At 41.9% G+C, this 15,904-nt stretch overlaps 1 protein-coding gene across 1 annotated transcript in view; it reads right to left on the bottom strand.

The window, feature by feature from the left end:
• iqgap2 (IQ motif containing GTPase activating protein 2) overlaps nt 1-15,904 on the bottom strand; it is a 333,913-nt gene that overhangs the window by 296,009 nt on the left and 22,000 nt on the right. Inside the window, exon 2 of the mRNA XM_048593829.1 lies at nt 2,631-2,730. Coding sequence (XP_048449786.1) covers nt 2,631-2,730 — 100 coding nt within the window. The remainder of the gene's footprint in view (nt 1-2,630; nt 2,731-15,904) is intronic.

The following is a 15,904-nucleotide window of genomic DNA, read 5'->3' as shown; positions in this document are numbered from 1 at the left end:
TGTTATCTCAGATTCTCCAGCATCTGCAGTTCCTATTATCTCCTCATTGCATAGGGGAACTTATATATTTGAGAATACAAACAACATACAACAAAAGGCATATATATATGTTCAAGTGAGACAAATCTAATATGAATCTTATTGCTGGTCTCGCTACAGCTAGGTACGTATCATTTATTTTCACAGCAGAGAGTAAAGTAACACAATAGGACAGTATATAGCAAAAAACAGACTGTAGCCATGTTGTGGAGGTGCCAGCGTTGGACTAGGGTGACTGCGCTCCGAAAGCTTGAGTGATTCCACATAAACCTGTGGGACTATAATCTGGCGTTGTCTGACTTCTGACTAAAAACAGAGATTGGTAACAAAGCATGTTTCTTCCCCTCCCCCAGTGCTTCAATATCTCACTTCAGAAAATGCGTAATCAGAGACTACTTTCAAGCAGATCACTATGTTGTTATCAGATGCATTTTAATGTTAATTTTTATTCTTCTTCGCCCTAGCCAAAAGAAGTGCAGAAGGCAACTGCAGCTTCTCTCTCACTACTGCAGCTCAGGTTAGTAAACTCAACACACAGACAGTAAATTACTGACACGGTTGGGAAATCGATCACGTGGCATGTTTCATCCTGAGAAAGCACCAGAGATATACGTATAACAACAATTTTAGACTGCCTTGTATCAATAATAGCTTGCATCAATTTTTTATTTGTACACTGAAGTTTCTTTCCTAAACTAAAACGTAGCATGGAATCAACATAACAAGCCATGTTTTGCAATGGAATCAGCACTATAGTTCAACAAATCATTATATGAGCCACCTGTGAATCAACGCTCTTTCCAAAAGGCCTGATAAACTGTATCATGGTGACAGATTTCCACCATAACTACAAATACAACAACCAAACTAGTTTTGCAACACGGTGAATCAACACCTCTAGAATATTAGTATTTCTTTGAGGAGTTAACTGATAAAAACTTTGAAAATTAAATACGTAGCAATATGCGTATTGCATGATATGAATAGTTGTGCGGTTGATTTATTCCTTCGTGGTGAATTCAGACAGTGTCTGTCAATGTGCAGTTCAACATGGAAATCCAGAAGTTGCTGGCTGAATTTAACAAAATGCCACTGAGAGAATAGGCATTGAAAAAAATGTAAGGGTGTGAAGTTGTATTGCTCATCAACTAGGTATTCATTAAAAGATGCCAGGAAAAGTTAGGGTTCTCACTTTCAAGCCTAAATTAATTCTCAAATGGTGTGACAACTCTTAATTACAGCCAAACCACTTTTCTGGAACAGTGGAGTCCAATTCCTTCAAACTTTAGTTACTGGCAAAGACATTTTTCAAATTTCAAAAAAATGGAGATGTTTCGTTCGTATCTTTCTTGTCCAATCCCATGTTTTAGTCCCCTTTAAACCTGATTTTGTTATGAATTAAAATATTCTAGCTAACATTTCTTGGTTTTGGCTTTGGCTTTGCCTGCATCAAGAGAGTGATTCATCAACCTGATTAGTTGAAAAGACATTCTGTAGCTTAGCCTCTTCGAACAAGTCCCACAGCCCCTGTAGAGGCCCGTGCACGTTCTGTCAGACAGCTGATGACTGTAATTTTCCATTAAAATGATGAGAAAGTGTGTGTGAGCTGCTTTACCACAATAGTATATTCTATTCCTTCAGCAATGGCTAGGCCCTTCTTTGGCTGCTGAGCTGCAGTTCCGCGGCTAAACATTTCCTACATTAGACAAGAGTGACAATACTTCAAAAAAAAGAGTACAAAATTTGCTCTAAAGCACTTCGGAAAATCTTGAGGTCCTTAAAATGGCACTATTGAAGTGCAAACTGTTCTTCCCTCATCAGTTTATTCAACAGTTCAGTTACTCATGTGTGATCCTAAGACCGAGCATTAGTAAGCTATTCCATGGTGGAATGCATTATGGCTGCAGGCAAGCTTATTCATCACCATTCCAAGGCTACTAAACTAGTTAAACTATATCTATTGCTGCCGCGATTTAAGCACAGTTCAGATCTTCATGGTCTGCAAGAAATAAAATTACTTGTTTTTTTTTGATACTGCATCACTTACAAAAGATGTACGATTACATAAACGCGACACCCATTTTGCTTACAGAAGGATTCCAAATTGGATGAAATGAATAGTTATGTGCTTTTTGGTGGACGTAGTTAAGGCCACTGGTCAAGACAGTGGAAGAATTTTCTACTCCTCTGAGCAAACTCAACAGGTTTTTTTTGACACCAATTTACATTTTTACAAGAGGTAAAGAAAGTCTCCATCTCATCTCCAGTTGAACCTTGCAAGAACGGGCACCACTGTAGACTGCAGCATCAGATGAGAGGATACGCATACTGCGGATTGGGAAACTGATCCAAACTGCTGATGCTGCAAGGGAAACCAAGCTTACACATCAGGGATTTTGATTGCTCCTTTGTAAGCAAGGGTCTAACCTTGATTCCAACTTGTGCACCAACATATCCAAGATTCCACGTTCTTGGAAACAATGCTGGACTTAATTTCTCACTCAAAAGGAAATGCTCTGCAAACATTTATGACAACTTTCATCACAAATTCTATTTCACACAATTAAAGAAAGAACTCAAATTATGCCTACCGTTTGGCTTCCTCTAGGTGGCATAAATATTCATAGGCAATGTTCTGATGCCTCCTCTCATCCATTTCCTCCGCAGAGAGTCTTTCATCATCCACAATAGCTACGAAAGAGAAATGCACGTGGTTACTATGTAACTGAAGGAAGAACCGGAGTATCACTAACAATAAAATGAGAAACCAGGCAAGTAGGCTTTGGGCCCTTCTAGCCTGCCGTCATCCGAAATCATCTTGGCTAATCTTCCACCTCAAATCCACATGCACCATTTCCTACATTCGCAGATAGATTTTCTGAAATCTATCGACCTTATTCGATGACAGAGCAGCCACAACTTTGTGGGGTAGAAAATTCTAAAAAAAATTCACAACTTTGCCAGTCCTAATGACTGGACCCATATTACAAGATTGTGTTTATGTTTTATATTTTCTAACCAGGATTTGCAGCCTCTCAGTATCTACCCTGTAAAGACACTGAAGGATCTTGAATAAGATCTCTTCTCATTTGTATAAACACCAAAAAAAAAAATAGGCACAATTGAGTTTATAAATGGAAAATCCTCTCACTCCAGGAACAAATCTAGTAAATTTACTGTGATTTTTTTTTCATATTAATTTGTGGGACATGGGTGTCGCTGGCTGGCCAGCATTTCTGGCCCATCCCTAGTTGTTCTTGAGAAGGTGGTGGTGAGCTGCCTTCTTGAACCACTGCAGTCCTCCTGCTGTGGGTTGGCCCACAATGCTATTAGGGAGGGAATTCTAGGATTTTGACCCAGCGACAGTGAAAGAACGGCGATATATTTCCAAGTCAGGATGGTGAGTGACTTGGAGGGAAACTTGGAGGTGGTGGTGTTCTTGTATGTTTGATGCCCTTGTCCTTCTAGATGGAAGTGGTTGTGAGTTTGGAAAGTGCTGTCTGAGGATCTTTGGTGAATTTCTGCAGTGCATCTTGTAGATAATATACACACTGCTTCATCTCCAATGCAAATGTATCCTTCTGTAAATATGGAGGCCAGAGCAATGCAGAATATTCTGGGTGTGGTTTCACCAAAGCCATGGCCAATCGTCGCAGGACTTTTTAGCTCCTGTGCTCTATCCTCTTGCTGTATAGACCAGCAAGTCATTTCCTTTCCTAATTGCTTACCATTACATGCAAGCTAATTTTTGTGGGCTCCTTGATCAATAACACCCACACTTCTCTGCACATTAACATCCAGAATTCTTGCATTTTTTATAAAATGTTGTGCTTGTCAATTCTTATTACTCAATGAATTTTCATCATGTTCTCTTTACAGCTTAACTCCCCACCTAACTTTGTATTGCCAACAATGAACACATTATTCTCAGTTTCTTCATCCAAAGTTATTAAATATAGATAGAAAATAAATTACTATTGCAAAAATATACTTTGTTCATAGAAGGAAATCTTTAACCGTGTATGCACATAATGCAGCCATTCCGATCTAGATCGTCATTACTTAGAAAATAAAATAAACATTGGCATTTGTCTTTCTCTATATTTACAATTAAACTTTTGGCATTTAGCTGAGGCATCAGCAGGGTCTGATTATTGAATGGACACCTTGCTTTGCTTTGGCAGAAGGATCTTACACGGTGGTATTTCTCCACTTTGCCTTGGTGGCATTTGCCCCAAGTTTTATTGCGTCCGTCAGCATGTAGTCCTGGACCTTGGAACATGCCAGTCTGCAACACTCAGCTGGGATCAAGTCTTTCAACTGGAAAACCAGCAAGGTTCAGGCAGACCAAAGTGTGTCTTTCACCGCGTCGATGGTTCTCCACGCGTCTGTGATGTTGGTCTCTGTGTGCGTCCTGGGAAACAGACCGTACAGCAGAGCCCCACATCATGGAGCTGCTTGGGATGAACCTCGACAAAATCCATTGCATTTCTCTCCAGACTTCCTTTGCACAGGCACATTCCAGAAGATAAATAGCCAAGACTCCAGCATTAATCCTCATAATACCCCACTCCAGCCTGCCAAATTGAATAAGGCCTTTCATCCCTGGTTTCTACATCCTGTTAACAATTCCTTATCTATGCTAATATATTATCTCCAACTCCATGAGCCTTTAGCCTGCAATATTAACCTATTGGGAGGCATTTTACTAACTGGTTCCCATTTATCTACTTACTTAGTAATACATTCTAAAGTGCTCACACCTGTCTGGTTATAAATTATTCGATATGCCTGGGAAGGTTTTCATGCAATGAAAGACACTGTATAGTGCAAGCTGTTGTCGGTGTATACAGTGTTGACACTGCACATATAATGTTACTTTTCAGTCCTTCTTACATGTCCACGTTCTCCACATTTTCAACAGGACTCTTCCATATTGTCTGCACCTCCTGAGGAGCTGCTTCCCTTACAGTACAGAAGGTTACAGGGAAAGTTGATAACAGGTATTCAAACCACGAAGCAGCTCAACAGAATAGATAGGGAGAAACCATTCTGGCTGAAGAAAGGAACAAGAACCAGAGGGCACAGCTGTGTGGTGATTGGCATGAAAAGCAATAGCAACACAAGGTAAATCTTATTCGGTAATCGAGTGGTTAGGCAGGGTCATGTCCAAATTGAGGCATTCAAGAGGGAGTTGGATTATCATCCGTAAAAGGGCAGTGCAGTGGCATTAAGTGCAGCACTTCTTCAGGAAGTCAGCACAGATATGACAACCTGAACAGGCTCCTTTCCTGCTGTAATCAAATGTATGATTCTAGTCGTTTGACTCGTTACACTGACAAGTCAGCTAAAAAAAAAAACAACACGTGTACAGTACATGCTTTGGGCTGCACTTCTCTCAACTTACACTGCAATCACAGCTGCATTGTACAGTATACCTTGTGATATGATCACATAAATCAGACCATTAATCCACAGAAGAAAGACCTTTAAATATTGAGATGTCTAGCCAGATGCAGCACATCTGTACCTCTTCAGAACCTGACATTATCCTCTAACTCAGTCCTTTATGTCAGTGACTCACTTCAAATATTGCTTCACAACTCATCCATCTTAATTTATTAACTATTTGGCAGATGAGAGTTGGTTACAATGGTAAAAGAGGCCATTCAACCTGTTGAGTCCATGCTGGTTCTCTGGAGTGCAATCTCATCAGTCTCATTCTCTTATTCTATCTCCGTAACCCTGAAAATTTATTTCCCTCACGTGTCTATCCAATTTATTTTAAAAATCAAAAATCAATCATTCATTATTTCTACTTCCACCAAGCTTGAAGGCAGCACTCCTGATCATTATCACACATTATGGAAATGTTCTTCCTAAGATTCCCCTGTAACCCCTGTCCAAAAGATTAAAACCTTACATCTGTGTTCCAGTTCTTACAGTCATGAGCTTTCCTTCGCTTACTTATCGCAGTCTGTCATAACCTTGTACGCTTGTATCAAATCTCCCTTTCGCATCCTTTACTCCAAAAAGAGAACAGCTTTAACCAATATCATCTTGTAGCTGAAATCAACTCATCCCAAGAACCATTCTGGTAAATCTCGTCTGCGCATCACGTCTTTCCAAGAAAGAGAGTGGTGGTAGAACTGGACACCCGACTCCAGCTAAAGCTTAACCACAGCTTAAGAAGAACCTGAGATAGTAGGAACTGCAGATGCTGGAGAATCCGAGACAACAAGGTGCAGGGCTGGATGAACACAGCAGGCCAAGCAGCATCATAGGAGCAGAAAGGCTGACGTTTCAGGCCTAGACCCTTCAATCAGAAATGGGGGAGGGGAAGGGGGTTCTGAAATAAATAGGGAGAGAGTGGGAGGCGGATAGAAGATGGATAGAGGAGAGGAAACAAACAGGTCGAAGAGGCGGGGATGGGGCCAGTAAAGGTGAGTGTAGGTGGGGAGTTAGGGAGGGGATAGGTCAGTCCAGGGAGGACGGACAGGTCAAGGGGGCGGGATGAGGTTAGTCGGTAGGAGATGGGGGTGCGGCTTGGAGGTGGGAGGAGGGGATAGGTGGGAGGAAGAACAGGTTAGGGAGGCGGGGACGAGCTGGACTGGTTTTGGGATGCGGTAGGGGGCGGGGAGATTTTGAAGCTTGTGAAATCCACATTGATACCATTGGGCTGCAGGGTTCCCAAGCGGAATATGAGTTGCTGTTCCTGCAACCTTCGGATGGCATCGTTGTGGCACTGCAGGAGGCCCAGGATGGACATGTCGTCTGAGGAATGGGAGGGGGAGTTGAAATGGTTTGCGACTGGGAGGTGCAGTTGTTTATTGCGAACCGAGCGTAGGTGTTCTGCAAAGCGGTCCCCGAGCCTCCGCTTGGTTTCCCCGATGTAGAGGTAGCCACACCGGGTACAGCGGATGCAGTATACCACATTGGCAGATGTGCAGGTGGAAAGTCACTTCTGCTTTTGTACTCAAGGCATCTATTTATGAAGCGCAAGATCACATACACTTTGCTTTGTCTCAATTTTCCCTGTGACATTCAGAAACGTATGCACCGTCCTCTCACCACCAATCCCCATGTGCCTGAACACGTGTCATAATATTGTAAAAAACCAAATCACATAAATAAGTTTGAAAGCTTTTGGAATACACTGTAAAAGAGGCAGTCAACAAGACAATTTTTGAAATTCTTCTCTAATGGGCAGGGACCTAGCTATTGATGGATTAACTTCATCTTCCAAGGCCAAAGAAGCAGTGAGTAACAATTTTTGTTATAATCCAAGTTTATTAATGCATTAACTTAAGATGATAGCCCTAAAACAGAGGTGGATGCATTCAATAGGGACCTAAAAAGTGACAACCATAATCTTTTAAGTAAATTTGCAAGAATTCAGGAAGCCAAGCACAGGAATGGTGGAATTTGTCTTCGAGTGAAGGAGGCCTGGATTAGAACAGTTAATGCTGTAATCCAACCTATTGCTGTCCAGTGTCATGCTCCTGTTATCACAGAGCTCTCAGTATTACAGCCATGAAACACAAAAGCTTCATTTTAAAATGGCCACAGAATGTAAACAAAAATATTCATTTATGAGAGAGAGAGTATGTTAAACAATTATTTAAACCTTGTGTGCACGTTTAGTCAATGTTATCTGAGGCCGTGTTACTACCTCCAGATCACTGTCCAGTTAATCCGACTGGAAACAAAGTGATGGGATATTGAAGTTTGACAGTGATAAAATGCTACATCTTGCCAGCATTAAGTTAAGGAGAAGTGGTGTCCCGAAGATCTGCCATTACCCGGTCAATTATATCCCAGCCTTTAGGAAGGATTGGGAGAAAAATCTAAAGAGTATTCAAACATATGTATGGGATTCAGTTGTAAGGACAACGATGGACTGTAAATTTCATTACAAAATGAAAGTTAGAGATTCAAAAGGTTAAAAGAAAACCAGTTATTTATTCAATTTATTATCTATTACGCCAGGTCAGCAGCGAGAGCAGGCTGGTGAGGCAGAGTCGGCCTTACACATGGAAGCGGCAGTAACCTGCTGGGTGACCTAGTGATTGGAGTGGTGGCGGCGTCGGCGATAGTGCAGCTCCTGCAGTGATCTGGAGCAGCGGCAGTGCAGCTTCTCCCATCAGTCAGAGGTGGTTCAGCATCGGCATAAGCACGGCTCCTCTGGGCAGGCCTCATAGGCTGGCCTAGACTTCATTCTGTGGCTGGGTCCAGGTGCATGTATCATTGTGGAGATGGGACTTCAGACTCAGATCTGGACATTTTTCCTCCCCCTTTCTTACCTTTTGGCTCTGTTAAATCTTTTAATTCTGGTTTTCGTAACCAAGTGGATACCAGTGAATGGCGGCTTTGTGCACTTTTTGCTGTACTTATGTACTCCTATACTTTATTACATGTGACTAAATAAATCTAAATTTACATTCGGTCCCTGTAAAGGAGGGGTTAGTTTACAAATTCTTGGTCGAGGCTGTGACTCCAAGATTCCCCTTTCCACCTTCTGTGAAGCATCGCCACCCCCTCATTCCATGGCCCACTGCTATAAATAACTGTTAACATATTACCAGTCAACAATCAAACATGAGGAATGCAGCATGATTCAATTTTCTTCAGTTCTCTTTCTCTAGCAAGCCAAGCAAAAAAGTGGGGTATTAATGGTACAAGTCAGTTTTCTATTGTTTCATAGATGCAGGAGTCTCATTTGTGCATTATATATTCTAATAATTACCTGCACAAGCTTGACTCGGTTCAAGCATTTTCAGCTATGTCTGCGTTTCAAGCACAACTCTAGGTCACAGGTCATTACTTCAGTGCAATACTGAGGGGAACAGCTAAAATTGTCAGAGGTTCTTCCTTTCAGACAACACATGTCAATTCCCCAGCTGCTGTGGTGGGATTTGAACTCAGGACTCCCCCAAGCCTCTGAATTACTAGTGCAATAAATTTAACCACTATGTTGCCTGCACCCACATGGTAATTATAGACCAGTTGATACAGAACTCAATATAATTTGATTGATTCTAAAGTGTTACTTTCACGGGACTGATGTAAAAAAGTTTTACACTTCATATCCTCTTCAATTCCATCCCTACCCAGGTTAAATCAGACAATTACAATGCCAAATTTCTATTTAACCCCATATCATCTCAAACACATCTCGACTGTATCAACAAAAATGTCAAAAATGGACCGTGAGCATGAGATGACACTGGAAATTAGATACGGGTGTCAAGTTAGATCAATTAGTGGCTTCTTCACTAACTGCCAGTTTTCTCAATTTAATAACATTGCTTTCATCACGAGGGTTGATTGGAATGACTGTTCTTGCAGGAAACGCCTTAGCTGTATCATGACAAATAATATGCTAGACAGTGGGCATCAAATCTTTGTTTAATCTTGTGAAAGTGATATTTTAAATTGATTGGATTACGTAGGACTTAGTACGCGTAACAAAATAAATCTAAATCTAAATCTACATTCCGTCCTGGCTGGGGAATATGTAGCAGTGTGGTTAATGCACTGGACGAGTAAATTAGATGCCTCGACTAATCATGCAAGACAGCAGTTCCACTCCCGCTGTGACAGCTCAGGAACTTGGGTTCAGCTAATTAAATAAATTGGAAATAAAAAAGCCTTTCAGTTGTGTCAAACTATTAAAAGTCACCACAATCCTACAAGACCACATGGATGCTCTCTCAGAGAGCGAGAGATAACTGGTGGTGGTTTAACCTATGGGTCACCATGCCTTAGAGAGGGAAGAGGCAGAGAGAGAGAGAGAGAGACAGATTCATGGTAATCTCAGGTGATGCAAGAATTGAACCCCCAATGCTGTTGGCATCACTCTGCAGTACAAACCAGCCATCCAGCCAACTAAGCTAACTGACCATTACAAATATTTGGACAATAGTCAAAACAAAGTCACAATCAATTCAGCTAACCTTGAAACTTCTCCTCAAACTGGTGATGGCTGCCAAAAGTAGAAGAGCTGACTCATTCAGGTCAGAGACAGGAAACTTTTACGGTAAGTAACTCACCTCCTGATTCTCTAAATCCTGTCCACCATCTAAAGAAGGTAGCACTCGGGGTAAGACGGAATGCTCTTTGTTTGAAACCATCAAGAAAATAGCTACGTACTCGACTGGCACTAGTCTTACACTAATGTACAATGATAATAATGTGTAATGTACACAAGATGTACTGCAGCAATTCACCTGGCCACTTTACAGCACTTTTAAAATCGGTGATCTCCTACATAGAAGAAGGAGAGAGGAGTGATGATGCTGTGGCTTTAAGAGGCTAATTTGGCCTGGATGCTTTTTCAAAAAAAAAGGTTGAACGAGAGGTGACTATCTGTCTGGAAGAAAGTAAACAGCTTACGAGGCCTTCGGGGTTTTTTTATTAAAAACGCATCTGCAGTTCCTACTATCTCTGAAACAATAATAGAGACGGTCTTGGTGGGTGTGGCCAGCTCTCACAGACCAGGCATTCTATTTTTTGTTTTAAGTCTTTAGGTTTAGCTTTGTATCTATTATATGGTTAATTTTCCAATAGAGTTGTTATTATAAATTCCTCTTTTTTTGGTTGTGTTTGAACTATTGTGTTCAAATAAATGATGTTTTGCTTAAATTTGTGTAGTTTGACCAGTCGCATTGCGTCTGGAATGTGGCACTTCACAAAATAAGAAAAAAAGTTAGGGTCCAAGCTACCTTCTTAAAATATTTTAAGGGGGTCTGGTCTGGTCCATAACAGGGACAGTAGATGCATGGTAACATCATCACCAGCAAGTTCCTCTAAGTTGCATTCTGATTTATATCCCATAATGCCATCCATTGCTTCACAGCTGCTGGATCAAGATCTTGCAACTTCCTTCTTAATTGCATTATGGGTGTACTTACACCACATGGATTGCAGTAGTTCAACACCACCTTTGCAAAAGTTAATTAGAATTGTGCAACAAATGATGACCACATCCTGTAAAAATGATAAGAATCAAATCAAAACTTACTATCAAATAAGCCTGACTGCTCCATTACTGTCATTGGGCACAGTTGTTGATACTCCATTAGGACAGGCTGACTGGTAATAGCGCTAAATATTCAGGTGGGCTCTGGGAGTCCTAGATGTTGACTCTGGATCTCAATGGCATCAGGTCAAAGTCAATACAGTGTGGAGCTGGAGGAACACAGCAGGCCAGGCAACATCAGAGCAGCAGGAAAGTTGATGTTTCAGGTTTACACCCTTCATCAGAACTGATGAAGGGCGTTAACTCAAAACTTAAAACGTTGACTTTCCTGCTGCTCTGATGCTCCCTGACCTGCTGCGTTTCTCCAGCTCCACACTGTACTGACTCTGATTCCAGCGTCTGCACTTCTTGTTATCTCCGAGCATCAGGTCAAATATGGCCGATCACCATCTCTCCCTTCTCCCTCAGCTGCTGAATCATTATTCACCAACATTAAACACAACTTGGAAGTAATACAGTGCATAGCAAGCACACAATACATTTTGGACAATGGGTTTCAATGTTGATTACAAAGAGTAACTGTGCAACAGCACAAAGGTCCAAAACGGTTGCATCGCGAAATTGGACCTGCTGGAGGTGGTAAAAGAGCCAACACAGAAAACTTAGGAAAGAAAAACTGTGAATGCAGGAAATCTGAAACAAAATCAGAAAGAGCTGGAGAAAGTCAGCATGTCTGGCATGAGACACTTACATTGACCTCATCCTTAGCAATATGTCATAATATTCCTGGAATGTCAACAGTATCTTCCTTGTGAAATGAAGGTGCATTTTCATGCAGAGGACTTGAAGCAAAATGAATGAAGACAGATCGAGCAGCCGATAAATTTTATTCCATCCAATTGTAACCCTATAATCCAGCATCTCTCTCGCTCTAATATCAAGTAGGGACTCCACCCTTGTTCAATGAGGAGTACTGGACAGCATGCTAGTATCAGCTTTGGACAGACCCTAAAACTATAGTGCCAAACCACAACACAGGACCGCACCCAAGCCAAACAAACAATGAGGCTGCACTCTACAGATCAAACTAAGCGATCCCCAGCCAACGGATCAGATCAAAGCTCTGCAGTCTTGCCATATCCAGTTAGGAAACACTGTGGGCAATTAAGCAACTAATGGGAAAAGGAGGCACCAGCAACACCCTCCCTGTAATGTCAATAACCATCTCATATTTGCAAAAGACAAGGCTGAATCATTTGCAAATCACTTTCAACCAGAACTGTTTTAAATGGATGAGTCAACTCAAACTCCTCCAGTGGTTCCCCACAACCACTGAATTTAGTCTTCAGCCAATTTAATTTATTTCATGGCTTGAAGGTAGGAGACAGAGGGTGGTGGTAGATGGTTGTTGTTCAGACTAAAGGCCTGTGACCAGCAGTGTGCCACATACAGTGCTGTTGGGTCCACTGCTTTTTGTAATTTATATAAACTATTTGGATGAGAATACAGGAGGTTAGTAAGTTTGTGACACAAAGTTGGTGACATAGCAGACAGTGAAGAAGGTTATCTCAAAGTCCAATAGGATCTTGATCAACTGGGCCAGCGGGCCAAGGAATGGCAAATGGAGTTTAATTTAGATAAATGCGAGGTATTGCATCTTGGTAAGACAAACCAGGGCAGGACTTGCACAGATAATGGGAGGGCCCTGGAAGTGCTGTCAAACACAGAGACCTAGGGGTGCCGGTACATAGTTCCTTGAAAGTGGCTACACAGACAAACAGGGTGGTAACGGCAGCATTTGGCACATTTGCCTTCATTGATCACAGCACTGAGTATAGGAGTTGGGAAGTCACATTATGGCTGTACAGGACACTGGTAAGGCCGCATTTAGAGTACTGCGTACAATTCTGGTCACTGACAAAAGAAGGTGGTTTTTGAATCGGAAAGGTTGCAAAAAAAGATTTGCAAGAGAGTGTAACCGAGACTGGAGAGTTTGAATTATAAGGAGAGGCTGGATAGACTGGGGATTTTTTCCCTGGGGTGTTGGAGGCTGAGGGGTGATCTTGTAGAAGTTTATAAGATCATGAGGGGCATGGATAGGGTGAATAGCTTAGGTCTTCTTCCCAGGCTGGGGGTGCGGGGGGGGGGGGGGGAGTCCAAAACTAGAAGGCATAGGTTCAAGTTAAGAGGGGACAGATTTAAAAGGGACCGGAGGGCCAACGTTTTCACACGGAGGGTGATGCTTGTATGGAACGAACTGCTAAAAGGAAGTGGTAGAGGCTGGTACAATAACAACGTTTAAAAACACATTTGGACAGATACATGGATAGGAAAGATTTAAAGAGGATAGGGGTCAAATGCAGACAAATGGGACTAATTCAGTTTATGAAATCTGGTAGGCATGGATGAGTTAGGCTGTAGGATCCGTTTCTGTGCTGCATGACTCTATGTGGTATCAAATGACTAAGTGCATGAGACACACCAACAGCTATGGGTCTCATTATGGCAGTAATACTGAAGACTTGTGTTTCCAAACTAGCTGCATCCCTAGCCAAGCTGAGCCAGTGTAACTACACCAGCATCTCTTCAAATTGGAAAATTGTCCTATTTAGAAAAAGTAGGCAAACCCACCCCCTACCAATTACCACCCATCAGCCTACTCTTAAATCAGCAAAGTTAGGCAAGGTGTTGTATTATCATAAGCAATAGTTCCACAGCCATCACTTGCTCATCAATCCACAATTTGGGTCCTGCCAAGATCACTCAACTCCAGAAGTCACTACATGATTGGTATAAACAAGGAAAAAAGAACAGCTAAATTTCACAGTTGATGAGAGTGGATGTCTTTAACATCAAGACCAAATGTGGCATCAAAGAACCAGGTAAAATTGAAATCTGAGAGAACACTCCAGAGTAGAACAAAGATGTTTGTGGCTGTGGGGAACCAGTCGGTTCAACTAAAGTGCATCATTGCAGGAGCACCTCAGAGAAGGATCCCAAATCAGAGGGTAGCGGTGGAAGGGCTTTTTCCCAGCTGGAGATCCATGACCAGTGGTGTTCCACAGGGATCCGTACTGAGACCTCTATTGTTTGTGATTCATATAAATGGCTTGAATGAAAATGTAAATGGGTGGGTTAGTAAGTTTGCAGATCGGTGGAGCTGTGGACAGTACAGATTCAGCAGGATATAGATCAGTTGCAGATATGGGCGAAAAAATAGAGTTTAATCCGGGCAAGGGCGAGGTGCTGCACTTTGGGAGAACAAATGTTAAGGAAAAGCATATAGTTAATGGCAGGACTCTGAACAGCATTGATGTACAGAGCTCATGTCCATTGTTCCCTGAAAGTGGCCACACAGTCGATAGGGTGGTAAAGGAGGTGTATGGCACATATGCCTTTATTGGGTTGGGGAATTGAGTAGAAGAGTCAGGATGTCACGTTGCAGCTTTATAAGACTTTGGTTAGGCCATTCTTAGTTTTGTTTTCAATTCTGGTCACCGCATTACAGGAAGGATGTGGAGACTTTGGAGAGGGTGCCTGGATTAAGAAGGTACGAGTTGTAAGGACAGACTAGAAAAACTCGGGTTGTTTTCTTTGGAGTGGTGGAGGCTGAGGGGAGACTTGCTAGAAGTCTATAAAATTATGAGATGCATGGATAAGGTTGACAGTGAGAATCTTCTCCTCAGAATTGACATGTCTAATACTAGGGGGTGTACATTTAAGGTTAGAGGGAGTAAATTCAAACGAGATGTGAGGGGCAAGTTCTTTTAACACAGGGAGTGGTAGGAGTCTGGAATGCACTGCCAAGGGTGGTGGTGGATGCAAAGTTGATAAGGGCATTTAAGGGACTCTTAGATAAGCACATGAATAGGCAAGGAATGGAGGGATATGGACCAAGGGTAGGTAGAAGGGATCGGTTTCATTTGGCGTCAAGTTAGGCACAACATTGTGCACTGAAGGACCCATTCTTGTACTGTACTATTCTATGTTCTATGTTCCTCCATCACCATTAACACTTTCTCATCCCCATGTCACCTTACCATGCTAAACACATCACCTTCCTCCTCACTGCCTAAGACCCCAAAGACACCTTCAAAAAGATGCAGCAGCAGTTTACAGCATTACTTTCCATTGAGTCTACTATATTCACTGCTCACTACATGGCCTCCTTAACCAAAGAGTCTGGGTGACCACTTTGTGGAACCCCTCCACGCTTTGAGAGAAAAATCCTAACTTTCTAGTTGCTTGCCAATTCAATGATCCATCTTGATTTCAGACCAACATTTCTGCCTGGGTCTGCTGCACTGTTCCAAAAAAGCTCAAGGAACGGTCCTTGCCTTTCCACGTAGGCACTTTGCAGCCTGCAGAACTAATATGGAGTTCAACAATTTCACTGCATGACCTCTGTCCTCCATATCGATGGCGACCTCTCCAACTACTCCACTCCACTCCACCATGGCTTGTTAACTTTGTTCTTAGTCAGTTCTTTGTCCTTGGCTCTGGGTGCTCTCACCATCTTTTTCAGTCACTCCTCCTCCCTTCTGTCTACAGCACCATTTTCCAGACCCTTTCAGTTCCAACAAGAGTCATATTAGACTTGAAAAATTAATGGTTTCCCTTTCCACAGGTGCTACTGGACCCGCTGGGTTGTGTCAAATTTTGTACTTTTTCCAGATTTCCAGCATCTACAGTATTTTATTCATTTCTGCTGTACAGTTTTAGATTGGCATTTAATTAACTTTTGTTTTCAAATTTTTTTTTACATCTTTAAAATCAGGAACTGAAATTTTATTGATTGATTTTTTTCGCTAAAGAAAAAGAACTGCTTTACCAACCTGAGCAACTGCCTTTAATACCGTGAGACTCTTTAACCCCCAAAAGCCT

The sequence above is a fragment of the Rhincodon typus genome, chromosome 3, assembly GCF_021869965.1.
Source record: "Rhincodon typus isolate 14 chromosome 3, sRhiTyp1.1, whole genome shotgun sequence".
In the NCBI taxonomy this organism is placed as follows: domain Eukaryota; kingdom Metazoa; phylum Chordata; class Chondrichthyes; order Orectolobiformes; family Rhincodontidae; genus Rhincodon; species Rhincodon typus.
The sequence above is the reverse complement of the archived record's forward strand: the minus strand, read 5'-3'. Positions and strand labels throughout refer to the sequence as shown.